The 18,169-nt window shown below is 37.2% G+C and overlaps 1 protein-coding gene across 4 annotated transcripts in view; it reads right to left on the reverse strand.

Moving 5' to 3' along the window:
• Window positions 1-18,169, reverse strand: part of SLC25A13 (solute carrier family 25 member 13) — a 161,018-nt gene that overhangs the window by 63,884 nt on the left and 78,965 nt on the right. For all 4 annotated transcript variants that reach the window (XM_026706298.2, XM_087915821.1, XM_087915822.1 and 1 more), the window contains one exon: window positions 7,562-7,701. In XM_026706298.2, the coding sequence (XP_026562083.2) occupies window positions 7,562-7,701 (140 nt within the window). The remainder of the gene's footprint in view (window positions 1-7,561; window positions 7,702-18,169) is intronic.

Genomic DNA, 18,169 nt, shown 5'->3' on the forward strand with positions numbered 1-18,169 from the left:
GCACAGATAAACTCCATGGTCAAAACACTAATTGTGGGTGCCCCATCCAAACAGACTGGCATCTGTGGTGATAGTGAGTCTTTGAGGCTCCTTGAAGAGGCAGCCTTTGTAGATGACCGGTTTGGCCCACCAGAGAAGAGACCTGTGGACCTTGGGAGGTACCCTGACCATGAGTTTGGAGTTGCTTCGCCGGATCTCTGGTATGGAAGCAGGAACCACTGGAGGGATCTGGTGCGTAGATGGGCCCAGGGAACAATAGAAATGCATGATATCATTTTTCCCAATAATTTTGACAGATCCAGTAATGTCACCCTCCTTAGCCGCCTGATCTCCCTAACGGATTTTTGGATACTAAGTAGTCTATCTGAAGACAGATAGACCTTGCCTTCCACTGTATCAATAAATGCCCCTAAATGAGTTATTCGAGTCGAAGGTGATAATTGGCTCTTCTTCCAATTTATTAGAAACCCATGCTCTTGGAGAGATGTTAAAGTGGCCTGGGTGTCCCTCACTGCTTGGAGGATAGAGGGGGACAGGATTAAAATGTTGTCCAGATAGCATTGAAGATGAACGAGGATGTTCCTAAGATGGGCAGCTAGCGCTGCAAGGACCTTGGTAAAGGTTCTGGGGGCAGAGGCTAATCCAAAGGGAAGGGCCACGTATTCAAAGTGATGATTATTGTAACAGAACCTTAAAAATTTATAATGGGAAGGCCGAATGGCGATATGTAAATACGCCTCTGTCAATTCTATGGACGTGAGCACGTCCCCTTGCCTGATGCCCATCAATATCAATTGTAGGGTGTGCATTTTAAATTTTCAATATATCAGGAAACGGTTGAGTGTTTTTAAATCTAAAATCGCTCTCCACCCCACCCCCCGACTGTTTTGGTATAACAAAAAGATGAGAGTAAAAAACCCCTCCTCGTTGTTCGGTCGGTACTGGTTGTATGGCTCTTATGTTTATGAGATGTTAGATAGCGGAATCCATTAGATTACGCTTAATCGGGTCTCTGGAAGGGGGGCATGACATAAAGAAATCTGGGGGAGTGGAATAAAACTCGAGAGCAAGTCCAAATCTAATGGTGTTCCTGACCCAAGAGTCAGAGGTAGAGGAGTCCCATTGATTGGCGAACAACTTAAGGCATCCGCCAATGGGAAGAGTGTCCCATCTTCGGCGTTGGAAGGGCCTGCTTCCTGCTCCCCGAAAGGGTCATTTGTATTGACTGCCCCTTCTGCTCCTGTCTCCCGAATCGGCTCTATCCTGGGGTTGTCCAGGTCTAAATGAAGGGGGCCTCTGATACCTGGGGGAGAAGGGAGCCTGATAGAAAGGCCGAAAGGAGCCTCTCCGAAAGGGCTGGGGATTTCTGAAGTCTGACCTTCATGCAAGGGAGGGGAGGAATTTTTTCTTACTGCGGGTCTCCATTAGTAAGGGATCCAGGGAAGGGCAGAACAATTTGTCTCCCACGATGGGGAGGGGTCGAGCTTGGCTTTATTCTTAAAGTCAGCTTGCCAATGTCTCAGCCAGAGTAAATGACGGGCTATGACGTGTGATGTGATTGCTCTTGCAGAAAACTTAACTGCGTGGTATGTGGCATCAGCAGAAAACTCGGCTGCAGCAGTGAGCTTTGCAATGTCCTAGTGCGCCCTGATGTTGGATATAGGGACGTGTTGCTTCAGCTGGCGAAGCCATCGAATAGATGACCTTGTGAAAAAAGATGCGGCCATAGCTGATCTGATGGCCCATGCGCCCAATTGATGTACCCTGAGCAAGGCCAGCTCAGCCCGCGTTTCCTCTGGCTTTAGAGCCTCCAGCGCATCAGTCAGGGTCGAGGAGGACACTAAGCCCACTATGGGCTCGTTTACCTCAGGGGTACTCAGTAATTTTGAAAAAATCTGGATCCAAATTAAAGTATTTTTTGTCTTGACCCGATGGGGCTGAGTGTACCGCTGCTGAAGCTAGCTGTCTTTGCACCAGATCAGAAAAGATGGGTGGGACTGGGATAACCTCAACCTCAACAACGGTCTGGTTAAAGATTAGGTCCTCTGGACCTTCCCTTAACAGTGCAGGGGTGTCAGTTGGTGATTGCTTACTTAGGCCTGAAATGTTCTTGGCCTTGAATAACAGGGATTTGAACAGGTGTGGCCTGAATAAACCTGCAAAGGCGGGCTGATGATGGCAGATGAGATTCTGCCGAAACGTTGCTACAACTTTAAAAGCACAACTACAATGACGTGGGAAAATACCCGAACAAAGCTGAACTATATATATGTGTGTGTGTGTGTGTGTGTATATGATTGTAAACAAATGAGTCGTACCTCAGTGATAATATTTTAGTGAATTAAAATATTATACTGTCAAGAGGGTAATATGCTTGTAATCAGTCAAATAGTATTGCTGGTACAGTTGTTCTTAAGAATGGTATCAAAAAGGTAATAGACAGACCAATTAGCCAAATTTCAAAATGCCTAAGGCCCAGTCAGAAGAGGAAAAAGAAATGGGGTCTTCAGCAGCCTACCTGCACAGGTGGACACAAGGCCTGGGTGCTTGCTGCTGTGCCACTGAGAATTAACTGTGAGGGTTAGCCAACAAGTCTCAATGAGGAGGAAATCACCTCAAATGCAATCTAGCCAGAAAGTTAAATGGCTTTGGGAGTCCAGGCAGGAACCTGCTGCTTCGAGCTCAAAATTCCACTCACAGCACAGAATTACAGAGAACAAAATGGCGCACGACCACAGGGTGGTACCCAAAATGGCATCCGCCAGCAGTGGGATAGATCACGCCTCTTAGCGGCGGTTTCCCGCCAAGAAAAATCAAGCCGAAGCTCTGAAAACAGAGTCAGCCAAGGGAAGAGAGGGAAAGGCTCTTTTCCCTTGAAGAAACGGCGTTCGAAGAGGGGGGGAAAACAGCGGTATGACTCAGAACTTAAAATAACACAAGCCGCTAACATAAATGGAACAAAAAAGCGGCAAACAATGAGGCAGAGGAAAAGGATCAATTTTTTTGGCTTTGGGAGGTAGTGCAAAGCCGCTACTGAGCCTCCCGTCACCTTCCTCGAGGGCGCAACTGCGCTTCCCCTCTAACTGAAAGACTCGCAAACAATATGATTGTGCAGAGGCTAAAGAGAGAGGAAGTTTTCAAACCTGATTAGAACACAATTCAATGCAATCCTGAATCGGCCAAGGAGCTAAGAAAAGCACTGGCTGTCTCGCACGAGGCTGAGCAAAAACTGGGGAATGCTGTGGAGATGTCAAGTGGAGGAGGAGGAGCGTTCCTCAATTCAAGCTCAGCCTAAGAAAGCGGAGACTGAAGCACCTCCCACTACTGGATGCTTGGAGCAGCTCATAGGAGAATGTAAAAGTTTTAACTGGTAGATGAAATAGAACAGACTTCCTAACTGGGGCTACCCTATGAGCTAACTCTCATATTATCTGATGAATGAGGCAGAATGAAAACTCGATGCATCTGGAAGTTAACATGGGAAAAGAAAAAACTAAAAGTTTTGTTCCATTATTCAGCAATAATTTTAGTGTATTTAATTGTTAAATGAATCTAACATTTAATGAATTTGAATGCTAAGAATGGAGTTAATAATTAATTAAAGTGGCTAGCCATACATATACATGTATGGAGACATTTTTAATAGTTACTTTAAAGAAACAAGGTACCTAAAAAGAGGTCAAAGAATGTAAAGATGACAATCCACATTGGATCATGCAATTGCAGGAGCATCATGAGGTAAATCAGAGAGCACACAGGACACACAGAGTGGGGAAAAAAGCAGGATACAAGGAAACTCCCTCTTTACATTTGTAGCAACCAATCACAGTTTAGGTTGCATCATGTAGGGGCCAGCTCTCGAACCAATTAGCTATAACTGTGTGTTCTTACCAACTCTACAAAAACCTTATCCAACCCAATCCATTCTGATGCAGCCCCACTGGAGCTGAGCAACCGATTTCATATACTCTCCCAGGAAGAAAACATGCAGACACCTAGAAAAGAACCATCATCAAATGTCTCTAAAAAGGTAGCATCATCAAGAACTTCTGTGACAGGTAGAAAAATACTGCAAACTCTCCTAGGAAAAAAAAGGAAAGTCTTGGTGATAGGAGATTCAATTCTACAAGGCCCCTTTCAACTCTGTTATTCTGTATTGTCCAATCATTTACTGCTCCAGCGATTAAATTTTAAATATCTTAAGAAAGTGGATATGTATGTACAAAATAATACTTAAAAGAGCCAGGGGTGTCACATCTGGTGCAAATTATGAAAAATATAACAAAGAATTCACATACTGAGACAACTATGAGTCCTGCTGTCTTAAAGTGATCAATTCATATACAAGAAAAGCTTCAAAGAACAAGGGTTAAATAATAAAACTTGGTTAATTCAAAACAAGATTTCTTCAAGATTTCTTCAAGAGCTAAATCTCATGCAAAGAATAGCTTTTTGAAAGAAACCCCAAAACTTCTGTAACAAAGTTTACAACAGAAGGTTCTTCTGCATAGAAGCCATGTATTTAAACCCAAAAAGGCTATATAAACTAGCCTTTTACCTAGATCTTTAAAGACAAACATATGGATTAAGAGAATTAGAAAGACCCATATGTTACATGCATACCTGCTTGGAAATTACAAATTAAATACAGCACTTCTCCGTGGTATTGTTACAGAAGAGACAATCAGGTTTTAATCAGTTTCCAAACAATAAAGATGGGCTGGATCTGAAGTCAAGTGAAGTCAGTAAAATGACAGTCATTACAACTAATAGAATATGATTATATTATATGAGACATCAAACATCCTCTTCAGACAAAGAATTAATTAGACTCTACTCCACCAAGTCAATTTGAAGCATTTGTCCTAGCAGCATTATCTTAATTATTCCTCATCAAAATGATAACACTTCCTACTGTGAACTAACATCGTTATGTAAACAAAATTACAGACTCAATAGTCTTGAAATATTATCCTTTGTCAAAACTCTCTTGTGTAACAGCTCTTTACAGTACATCCAAGTGAAACAACAGGAACATGGATCTAGCCTTGTCTGATGATATCAAGATATTTTAGCAATACTGTGTTTCCCCCAAAATAAGACCCAGTCTTAATCTCTTTTGGGCTTGAAAATAAGCAGGCATGGAATAGGGCCAGTGGGCTGTGGCTGCTACCAGACATCGTCAGAACCTGCACACTCACCCCCTTTCTTGCTGGCCATGCCCATCTTCCCAGGCTTATTTTCAGGGTAGGGTTTATATTAGGCCTACTCTCAAAAAAACCAGGCTAGGGCTTGTTTTCAGGGTGGGTCTTTTTTTGGAAGAAATATAGTAGTTGTATCAATATGTATTCAGAGTAAATTCTATTCAATAAATCCTATTGAAACATAACATATATCAGTAGAATTTACAGTAAAAAACTGTGAAAACTATAATAAATACAGATTAGCCATTGATTTTAAAAACATATAATGGGTAATTACCACCTGCAAGTATATTAACACTACACATATAATCAATTTACAACCACACTTGGGACGATTATTAAGTTCTGTAGTCATAAATAATGGGGCATCACATGACATCATCAACTTACAAAGGCACTCCTTGCTGTGGTTGTTAACTGAGAATTGCATACCATTATGTGAGTACCCATCCTAATCCAAACCATTCCAGATTGGCTCCTTCTCAGTCCCAAGTTTAAATAAGATAAGAAACTGCCTCCAATTCCCCACCTGCTTAATCTCTATCTCTGCCCTTCGGCCACCTGGTCCCTTTTCTTGTGGGCATCAAGCAGATCAAAAATTACATGGCTCTGTTTGTCGTGCTCTGGTGAGCTTTAGCTGCCAGTCCATGTCAGCAAACATTCAGTCACCCAGCTTCCTTCTCTCCTAGTTCTCTGCACTGACCTTTTGCCTTCTATGCCCAGCCACTATGGTCAAAGAAGAAACTCTTTGCTGCCTTTGCTGTTTTCTTTTCGGGTTTATGGACACTATATAACCTGGCTACTCCACCTCACGGGTGAATGCTTCTTAGACATGGTTCCTTATCTTGCCTCAACAGCATGACACCAAGCCGCAATAGCCATGAATATTCAGCAAGTATTTGTTTGCCTAGCTGTCTTCTTTCCCAGGTCCTTGTACTGAACTTTTGCTTTCACAACCAGCTATCAGAACCAAAGTGGAATGCCTTGCTGCCTTTACTATCTCCTTTTCGGACCCAGCTTCTCTGGCACACGATTCCTATCCAGGCTCTCTGAGATTTCAGAAACCTGTGCTACCTTCAGAAAGGTCAGGAAGGCTGCCAAGCCAACAAATCCCGATCATGTAACTACAGAAAAGCTGCAACTGCTATAACTTTGGGCGCAGGTGGGAAATCCATTTTTCCAACATTTTGCAACTGAAACGGTTCCTGAACAAATGGCCATAAATTGAGAACTACTTGTATGTTTAGTATACACACACCAGAGAGGGAGAGGGGAGGAAGAGGGGTGAGAGGGAGGGAGAGGGGGGGAAATGCTGCCAATTAATTAGACATCAAATTTCTTGGATGCAAATCTTTTCTAAGCCATTCATGCAGGAGTAGTATGATGTGTGGGTGACTGTAGTGAATGAAGGAAAGAGATGCTGCTTAAGAAACAATCAGGCTTAATGGTCAGAGAAAGAAATTAGAAAAAGCCCACCCTAATCAATAAAATGGTTAAAAGTAACAGTGGCAAGCTTGTATCTTTAGATTTGTAAGATTCTGATAATTGTCACTTTTCAATAACAGATATAGTTCATCTAAAAATGTTTCCTGTATGGTTTACCTAGGTGGACTGTCATCAATCTCACACATTCTATTACAACTCGGAAGGTTTATGTATCCCATTAGATCTACATCCTGCTGTCTATAGATTCTGTTTATAGATTTTGCAACTCTACTAGGGGAGGAGTTTCTTGTTATGTGAACAAATCTTGAATCTAAAGTTGCTGCTTAAGAGAACTTTTCGATAATGTCTATCTAAGTTGTATCTCATTTGATGACAACTAAAAATGCTCTGCTCTAGTTACAATCAAACAATATAGTTGATCTCTATAAAGAAAAGTAAATACCTGTCAATTCCTGAGAACCACACTTATAACATTTAAAATGCTGAATGGACCCTTTTCCAAAATGTGCTGTTTCCAGATGCCAAAACTCAACTGCATCCAATGAACGTGCACACAAATATTTAGCAATCTAAAAATATTTACAGATATAAAAATTATATATATATATATATAATTCATCTGAAGCCTGATAATGGCAGATGAGATTCTGCTGAAACGTTGCTACTACTTTAAAAGCACAACTACAATGACGTGGGAAAATACCCGAACAAAGCTGAATACCATACAGACACACACACACATACACACACATACACACACACACACACACACACACACACATATATATATACATACACACATATATATATATATATATATATATATATATATTTGGAAAAATATATAGCATTTTAATATATAGCATTTTTCTTGTTCTTTGTTAAGATTTAAAATTATTGTCAAAACTCACCAATAAGAATTGGGTGAACTCTGCATATGTTAGACGCCTTTTCCGATCTTTTCCAAAATGTAGTTGCACAAATTCAGAGTTCCAGTTAAAAGGAATACGGCGGTGAATTGTGGTCTGGCCAAACACCTGTTTAACATCCTCTGGGAAAGAAAATAAAAAAGTGGAAGAACTGAATTAGTGCAAACAGATCTGAAGCAATTGTTATCTGAACAGTTTCATTTAAATAAATCTTAACTAATTTATTTGCGATCTAATGTACAGATTGTATGCTACAAAATACTGAACCACAGCTTCTCCATTTTTTCCTCTCCTTTAAGAGATGCCATAACATTATGCTGCAACAAAAGTATGACTATGTATATGTCAACTTTCTCCAGCCTTTTAGGATTTCTATTCCCAAAATATTATAACATTATCAAGTCTATGTTGCCTGGGAATTATGCAGGCTGTAAATCTTGGGAAATTTAGAGGGCATCAGATTGGTGATGTCTGACATGAGCTACTTTTTAGTAGTTTCACACATGTATCTTGGCAGTTTTCAGCAACTCACTTCCTTATCTTAGTTTCAATTATATACTTGCTATTCAGAAACTTCAGAAAGTCTCTTGCTTCTTTCCTGCCTTGCTTGACAAAGATCAGTTTCAAAATAATGTACAGAGTAACTGCAATATACCAACTACATGTCATCTAGCATTTCTGTAATTCATTCAAATAATATACAACTTATTTTAGATATACAGAGCTAAATTATACTAACTATTCAAGTGACAGTGCCGTTACTTGTACAGCCTCAAAATAGCCCATTATATAAAACAAACTACTCACTTTTGCTTTCAGTAGAGTAGAATAGGGTAGGGTAGGATAGGGTAAGGTAGAGTAGGGTAGGGTAGGGTAGAGTAGAGTAGAACAGAACAGAACAAGTTTGTTTGGCCAAGTGTGATTAAACACACAATGAATTTGTTTCCAGAAGATCTCAGTATACATAAAAAGTAACAATCATCATAGTAATAATACCAAATAAGAGGAGGTAGTAAAGAAGATAAGGATCAATATAATGCTACAATCATGCAATAAAGGTAAATGTACATAGACATTAGACAGTACTATGATAATTAGGTGTTCACTAGAGCGATGGCACAAGGGAAGAAAGTGTCTAGTTGCTTTGGCATGTAATGCTCTACTGCAGCATTCTGAGGGGAAGAATTGAAACTGTTTATGTCCAGGAATCTGTAAGTATTTTCTCAGGCAGGTCTCCTTATGACCTGCGCAATATACAGCTTTTCTTTGGAAGGCTGACTGGTTGCAATTGTTCTTTCTGCAGTGGAATCCATTGGAGTCTGTACCTGTCCTGTTTGGTTGCTATTCCAGACCAGACAATTATAGAAGTAAAAATGAGAGACTCAGTAATTCCTTTGTAAAACTGTATCAACAGCTCATTGCATTCTATTCCAAAGGTTTTTCTACAAGATTGCATTTTCTAAATACTATGGGGTCACAAACAAATCACTGCTTCCTTTCTTCCTTTACTTTGTATACCTAAAAATTGTAATCTGAATTTTTAAGAAGCAATGTTGTAATTTGATCTCAGGGTTTTATATTTTATCTCATTATATTTATATCTTTTACTCATATATAGCTATGAAACAGAAAATCAACTTTGCCCTTTTTGTTTGTATCTTACATTTCCTTCTCATAACTTGCTAAGGTTAATAAATTCTAATAGAAACTCAATAGAGTTTTTTTTTCATTACTGCCACAGGGTTTATTCATTTATGCAGAATAATTTTTTCCAGCAATCTTTATTTCACAAACATAGCAATTAAATCAGATACAAGATACATTCATGCTTCATGAACAAATTTATAATACTTGTTCATATTATTTATTTAGTAAATAATTATTTACTAAAATAAATGTCAGATTTATTTTAATACCACAACTATTTTTCATTCATACATATAAATTATGTACTTTATGCACCTTATCTACTCCTTTTTTTTAATTTTGTGTGCCTGCTTGTGTGTATGTGTGTAAATCTACTTACTGTTGAGAAAGAAAAAAATTACTATAATAATCTTAGCTACGTTTTAAAAAATATAAAACCATGGGAAGTTAAAATTAGCAGGAACCTCCAGATATTTTTGAAATTCCAACTCCCATCAGGTTCACCCCATAAGAGTCAATGATCAAATGAGATAACTATAATTTGACATCAATTGAAGAGCTCATGGTTATAAGGTAAAAAGTCTTCATTGTATAATTTAAAACTTATGTAGGTATTATTTCTTTCTGATTATAATTATATGGAGAGTAAAGCAGACAGTATCCTGTACTTATAATTTGTATATTGTTGACAAAATATCTGATGGTTATCCACAAATTATTGGGATGTCTGTTTATTTATATGAAGAACAAAAAAAAATTTCTTCTCCTGGACCCCATTAGCCAAAATTATCATTATTAAACATTCAAAACCAGTTTTCTAAATTATTTATTTTTTAAAATGTATAAACATTCATTTATCCATCTACTGATCAGACTGCCCTCATGTATATAAAACATTTGGTAAAATGTTCCCCCCCCACACACACACACACATATTTAGAGAAATTCACAGAAGAAAACAAGCACACCCTTTCTAATAGATAGTGAAGACAAGTTTTATACTTCCACCATTTTTTATCTGGTGAATGGATGGAAGCTAGCTGTTTTTCCTGGGAGAGGAAAAACACTAGCAGGTGAGGGAGGGGAGTAATACTTTATTTAAGAAATCTACTTTTTAAGAATAAATATTCAGATTGTACCCACAGAATGCTGCCATGACAATCCTGACTACAGTATAATAAAAGGCACTATAAAATGCTGTTCTTCTCAGCAGCCAAGCAGTTGTATCAGAAATACTTTATTTTACATTAAGACCTTAAAAAAAAAAACTTAGAACCTGATAAGGTCTATCCTGCCAATATGGCTACTACAGTACTATGAAACTCTCTACAACCAGCAAAAGGGAGATTTCATAAAAAAATAAATTGCATAATGGGGTAAATAGAAGTAGCATTATTTGCACTAATACTAAGGATGCCTTTTCAATGCTTTTGACTAATCTTTAGCAATAGTTCAAGATCTAATAGAGAGGAAAGAAACTTAAAATTAGATCACAGTTCTAATAGTCAAGGCTTGAGAAAATGGATGTAAAAGAATAGACTTCAGCATTTATACTTCAGACTGGAAAGCAATGGAAAACTATTGTTCATTGATTTAGAGTTTTCAAGAGTTTTAGCAAAATTCTGTTGCCCTTGGTAGATTTATTTGTCCAAGCATGCAAAAAACAGTAGACTAATGAAAAAAGAGACAGAGGAATTACAAAGTTCAGGCAAAGCTGAATGCATTTTCTTTTACCAATATGCTACTATGAGACTCATGTAGTATGTCTCGTTCTTTACCCTTTCTATTTCTCTCTGACAAAACATGCACTTTTCTACTTCTTGCTGCATCCAGCCAGATGGATGGCCTAAATCCCGTAAGTTTCTTATAAGATTTTCCAGACTGTTAGATTAGCAGTACTGATGATGTGGTTCTGTTTTAACAGCTATCGTTTAACTGGGGCATCCTGAGTTTACCATTGTTAGGATAGTTTTAATCTTTAAACTCTGCATGTAAGAAGAGTCATTCTGTAAAAAAATGTAAACAAATTAAATAAAATTGATGTTCCTTTATATTTGTCTATCTTACGCATCATTGTCTTTTAGTTGCATCATTGTGTTTTCTTTCTGCACCTTTTTTTTTCAACACAAGATTCCGATGCCTCTTTGGTTCTGTTTCCACATTTTAAAATTATTATTAAACCTATAGTCCATCTTTGAGTATTCATGTTTTCCCCACTCTGTTTATCTTCTCAACAATTTCTTTACTGATTAGATGGAGACAGTGATTCTATGATCAACTGGGAACAAAATACATATCTTCCCTATTCAGTCCAACACCTTAACCCCTGTAAGAACTGTCTCTAAGATGATTTCCCTGGAAAGATCAAAGTGCTATCTAGTCTAGAATTCTCTATCCAGTATTCAACTAGAAGCTTTGAGAAACCCAAAAGTAGAGAGGTTTTTTTATTTTTATTTACAGGTTCTCAAACACCTCAATCCCATGACCGTTAAATGGCAAATTAATCTGCAAACCCCCATCATGAATAAAACTAATTCTTTAATTGGAGGTAGGTATGGGTAAGAAATGATATATTGGATTTTTAAAGAAGAAAAAAACAAGAAAAGGTAAGCTAAAAATTAAAGAAAAATATAAAAATACACAATTGTATTGACAGGTGGAGCTCATAAATGGAACAGGACAAAGTCAGAATTGACAAGAGAACCATAATTTCCAGCAGTAATCAATATTAGAGTCTTTCTTGCCCCTGCCTCCTGAGGGAAGGAAAATGTGCTAATCCCACAGAAAATTAAATACATAATTTACCAAGTGATATATAACTTCCACCGTACTTCCTTGAATTAGGCTCTTTTTTAGCAATACTGGTCAAGTTCAACTTTTCTCTTGCACACAATAAGTCTTTCCATTTTGAAAAAAAAGGAAAGATAAACATACTTAACTTTGCTAACAAATATGCTTCTGCAGAGGATCCAAAATTTGATTATACAATCATGACAGAAATCACCAGCTGGCAGAAAGCTACCCATCTATTGCAGTGGTGCTAAAATTGGCAGATGGTTTTGATAGCTATAACTAGATACGATTTAGCCATCTATCAAACCTTGTCTGCTTAAAAGCAGCAAAGATTTGACCAACAAAAGCAAAAATATATTTTGCCATATCTATTGCATTATTTACTGTATATAAATCTGATCAGATATAAAATGTTCTTACCATCTCCCATTTGCATTTATCCCCAAAATCATTATCCATTGTACAGCATCTTAACAAAACTATCTATTACTTTTAGTATATTAATGATTTATTAAACAATTAGTATTTAGCAATACACTGCATCAAATTCAAGACACTATACATGCATCACAACTTCATTGTTCAGTCATGATCCAACAGCTAACATTTCACCAAGAGTTTCTATATGCTCATGCTTGTGTCCTCATAGTACCTAGCCTTTTATTTTTCCAAACACTGTCTTCATTAATCATTTTGCCTTTGTATTACATGTCTAAAATATTTAAAGTTTAGGGCATTATTAATGGAACCTGTATTTTTCATTTAATATTGAAGTGTTTGTTCTTGTCTGAAATTGTGTCAACAGTTTTTGACAGCACAATTTAAGCTCATTATTATTTCTTCATCAGCCCAATTTAATGTTATAGTTGTATGTTACAACTGACCTTAGCATTACATATTTTCCAACATGACTTGTAGCTATTTATGTCTTTATTTTCAGCAATGTTTCTAAACCTATTTCATCACAATATTTTGTGCAATAAAATGCAGTTTAACTCTCCACTGCTTATACCAACCATGATTTCACATTTTTTCCTAAAAAACATCCTATATTATAGATTGCAATTTTTTCTATATCTTCACAGTTCTTCAATATAATTTTTAGATTCAATGGCAAAACTGCTGAAAGATATTTGAAATATGATTGCATAGATTTGTATCAAGGCATAATAACAGCCATAAGAAATTTCTAGCGAATGTAGCATCTGATCTGTACCCGTTTACTGAAACACAACCATAATCACACAATGGCCAAAAATCAACAGTACTATTTCCCACTGCTTTGAAACTGTAAGCATATGAATCCCCAAATTTTCTTCTAATCCCATATTAGGAAAAATAGAGATATTTGTGTCCTCACTCATTTTCCATCATCACCTCATCCAAAACATGTCACTCAACCTTGCCTTATTTACTAAGAGCCAAAATTCACAGAAAAATCTTTCCTTTATCTGGAGGAGAAAACAGATCAATCGTCCTGTGCTCCTTCAGCAATGAAAAATGTCTATCTTGAGGTTTAGTAACTCTCTACCATAATCTCAAGACCTGTTTCTGGTCAGTCACTGTTGTCATGAAACTTTTCAGTATATAGTATATGAAATTAGGTTATTTCTATATAAACTCTTCTTGACTCCTGGTATCTTCATGGCCCATTACTACTGTATTTTGGCCACACAACAAAAAGTAGTTTGCCACCATCTTCTTCTGGGATGTTTTTCAGATTTCCGGTCTACTCAACAGCCCTTGGATTTTCTATTGTCTCTCATCCAAGTACTAACTTGGGTTTAATTTTGCTTAGTTTTTCAAAGTTGGGTAAGTTGTGTGCCCCAATTACCTTTTAAGATTTATGTGCACTTCAAATCACACTCTATGATTTCTTGGTTTATTTAAATCATACCTATATTTCCTTCTAAAAAATAGTAGACAACTCAATTATGTTGTTCCACAATCATTGTTGACCGTGACATATGGTTGTAATATGATGAGCAAAAATTTAAAATAACATCACACTTATTTTTTCTCGAGATAAATAAAAGATAAAAGTGGGTATAGCTCCAAACTGAAGCAGTGGCTTCATACTATTAATATCTATGATTATTTTTCTTTTGCAAGAAGAATAAATGAATATTTATATATTTACAAGGGTAAAACTGCAACCATTGGATAAATATTAAGGAGTCTGATATGATTCTAAGAGTGTTTATCTTCAGTTTCTTCAGGATAACAGGTTTATTTGCAATTGAACAAATTCTGAATTAAGGACCCCTCTAATGCTACTACTGTAGCTTTATTTTTTCTTTTCCCCTCTCAGCTGAGATAGGTCAAACGCATTCTAAAATTGCTGGTTAATAAACAGACCTTTTCTTCTATACTATTGTCTTATGAAAGACAGTTATATTTCAGGTCAGTTAACAAGACAGTTTGAATTTACTTTCCAAGTACCTCTCTTATCTTCTCTATAACTATTCTTGGCTCTCTCCTTTTCTTTAAAAATAGGATGAAGAAAGCAATATTTTAGCCATCTGAACAAGCCACATTCTGAATGAGCTCACTAACAGGAAGTGATCCCGGTTATCTCTTTTTCAAAATTGGAGCCATTATACTCATTTGTGAAAATCCACATTTAGCCTTTCATAAAAAGTGGAATTTTGACCCATTGAACTGGAAGAGTTTCTGTGCTGTTCCACTGATCTCTGACAAGATAGCTTACAACAACAGAGAATACAATTTAGTGCCGGTGTGAAATTTTATTCCACAGTTTAACTCTGACTGCTCACAAGTAGTAAATTTACTTCAGATAACTCATGCTTTATGGATTCTAAAAACTGCAACAAAACTGGAAATGAAAACAAAAAATTAAAGACTGAATTTATTGAAAGCAGTTATTACTACTAAGATAGGCCTCCCAAGGGCAATTAACCTGGACAATATGATGTTTTCCTGATTTTTTGAGAGTTAAGTATGTATGTTAGTATATATATTTCTAAATAATGACAGGAAGAAATATGTTAATGATCAATAAAAAAATGTAACGATCATCTCAATTTCAAGTTATATTAGTATCTATGAGTATAAATTAAAGCTTCCAACCCTTCCCTTACTTCAGATTTGAAAACTAAGCAAAAAAATATAATCATTTTGCCATGTCCACTCTAAGAATGACAAAAATCAATTCAGGGAAATTTCAGTTCTTTATTTGCTTACATCCAATAAACAGAACTTTGCCAAACTAAATATTTATTCTTCTCACATGAATGGGTATACTTTGGGAGATTCTAGGGCTGGCTATCCTAACTCTGTTCCTTTGACTCTCTAACCAGCTCTAGACTGTGTTGCCTCTTGTCCTGTCACTTGAATAAATTAATCTGACACTAGATCTTTGAATCCAATAGGATGGAGCAATGAAAGTAATTGTGTAATACTGGACAACAACAACATAACAGTATATTGGAATCTATTTGCAGAACATGGCACTCAAGAAGTGACTAAAAGAAAGCAGGGTGGTATTCTATCCATGACTGCATTTTTTATGACAGGGGAAACAAGTAACTATTACTTTATTTAAAATATAGACAGTCCTTACTGTACTTACTGTAGGTCCTCCAAGTTCTAGCTACTGCACTATTCCCACAGTCATGTGTTCATGATTTGGGCGCTTGGTAACTAGCTTGCATTTATGATAGTTTCAGCACCCCATAGTCATGTGATTGCCATTTGCTTCCCTGCTAGGTTCCCATAAGAAAAGTTGATAGGAAAGACATTAGGGAAGGTCACATGTTGCTTTGGTAAGTGTCCCGTCTCTATACTTGCACTGCACTAACATTCCAACTACTGCCTCCCCCAGTGTACAGTCTGCAGTGGTCCTCAAAGGCATCCTCTGCAGTATCCCTATACTCCTTAATCCATTTAACAATTTACACATATTGGGATTATAATAACAGTTTATGTTATTATCACTAAGCCATGTAACATTGTGCTTTATGATTGCATCACTTAGTGATGACAATCCTGGTCCCAATTTCATCATATCCTTAGAATTACCTGTATATTTGTAATTGTATATTTAAAATATAGCAACAATTATATTTGCTTCCTTATTTTATGAAATATTCTAAATTCAAAACCTACACTCTATTTTGCTTTATTATAGATTATTATTGTAAAGGTATGATATAAATATAAATGTATGGCTGTGAAAGTTGGACCATAAGAAAGTCTGTGCACAGAAGAGTTGAGGCCTTTGAACTATGGTGCTGGGGAAGAGTCCTGCGAGTCCCTTGGACTGCAAGGCAACCAAGCTGGTCAATCCTAGAGATCAATCTTGACTGCTCTTTAGAAGGCCAGATCCTAAAGATGAAATGCAAATCCATTGGCCACCTAATGAGAAGGAAGGACTCACTGGAGAAGAGCCTAATGCTGGGAATGATTGAGAGCAAAAGAAGAAGGGGACGACTGAGTATGGAGTGGCTGGATGGAGTTACTGAAGGCATGAGCTTCAATGGACTCCGGAGGATGGTAGAGAACAGGAAGGTCTAGAGCAGTGGTCGCCAATTGGTGGTCCCCTGCAAGGCATCCTGCTCCAAGAGGCTGCACTGGCAAAGACTCATTTGGAGTTTAGGGGAGGGAAAGAAAGACTTCTGCTGCTTCTGCTGCTTTCCTTGTATGAAGCCTAACAACGGAGCTCAAAAGCAGGCTACGAATGTGGCTGCCTTGGAGGGGGTGGAGGTATGTGAGGGAGAGAGAAAGAGAAAGAAAATCACCAGCTTTCGAGGTTAGATCGGATCTCTCTTTTTCACCCCTCCCTCTGAGAACGGAGCTCAAAAGCAGGCCAGGAATGTGGCTGACTTGGAAGAGGTGTGGGGGGGTTGAGGGATGTGTGTGTGTGTGTGTGTGAGAGAGAGAGACAGAGAGAGAGAGAGAGAGAGAGAGAGAGAGAGAGAGAGAGAGAGAGAGAGAGAGAGCATCACTAGCCCTCTGAGGTTATATCAGATCTCTCACTCTTTCTCCCTCCCTCCCTTCCCCCCACCAACATCAGCAATCCACGTCAGTCATAATTCACATGAATGGTCCACGGGATTTAAAATATTGAGTTTGGTGGTCCCTGAGGTCCAAAAGGTTGGCAACCCCTGGTCTACAGGAATGTTGTCCATGGGATTGCAATGGGTTGGACACGACTTCACAACTAACAACAAAATTATAAAGGTGTTAACTAATACTAGCTTTTATGCTACTGTTACTCTGATTACTAAAATAACAAAATATACTTGCTTCTTTCACTCCATGCCCTAATAGCATCAGAAACACAACCTACAAGTTAAACCTTAATAAATTCAGTAAAATGCTATTTCCTACATATTCTTCAATTTATGCAGTGATTGGAAAAAAAGCTACAGGTTTCATTTATTTTCATCTCAATGTATGGCAAAATGCATATTTATCAAGACCACTGCAAATTCCAAGAGTGAAAGGAATGTCATGTTAAAATAGAATATGGAGTTAAATTAAAATAGTATATATAACTAAATATTTAACAAAATATAGCACATTTTTCCTTTTGTGAAGCGGTTCTTATTATTTAATAAGGTAAAAGACAGCTGAAGTCTATTTGTCCCATACCTGTGATTATTGAAGTCATTTCTAGCTGGCTTATTATTAGATCTCTCTGAGCATATGTATGAATATTCAAATAATGTCAACATGATTTATTCTACAAGCTTTTAAAATTAGGGCAACCCTTCAGGTTTCAAGTTACTTTATCTGTAAAACTGGGGATGTGAAACAGGAAGAATTTCTGTATCAGTACTACAACTCTTGGAAGAAGGACACAAATTCTAAACCATTACTTCTAATATATTTAAAGCCATAGGTTATTAAATCAGTTCTATCTGATCACATGTAGTCCTTATATCAAAAGCAAAGGTTATTAAAAGAATAATTAGTCTTTAAAATGTTGACATTTAGATCCATGCACCTAACTTTTCTTTATTAAACCATGTCATAAAAGATATCAAAGTATTCTCCTTTTTTAAAAAAAGGCATTAAAATTCAGTAATACCCCCCAAAGAGAAAATTGTTAAATCTCTTAAACCCTGGACTTACATTATCAGTTTTTATATGCCTGTCAACACTTGGGGAAAAAGAAGCAATGGT

The sequence above is a fragment of the Pseudonaja textilis genome, chromosome Z, assembly GCF_049901715.1.
Source record: "Pseudonaja textilis isolate UNSWEBS1 chromosome Z, rPseTex1.2, whole genome shotgun sequence".
Taxonomy (NCBI): Eukaryota; Metazoa; Chordata; class Lepidosauria; order Squamata; family Elapidae; genus Pseudonaja; species Pseudonaja textilis.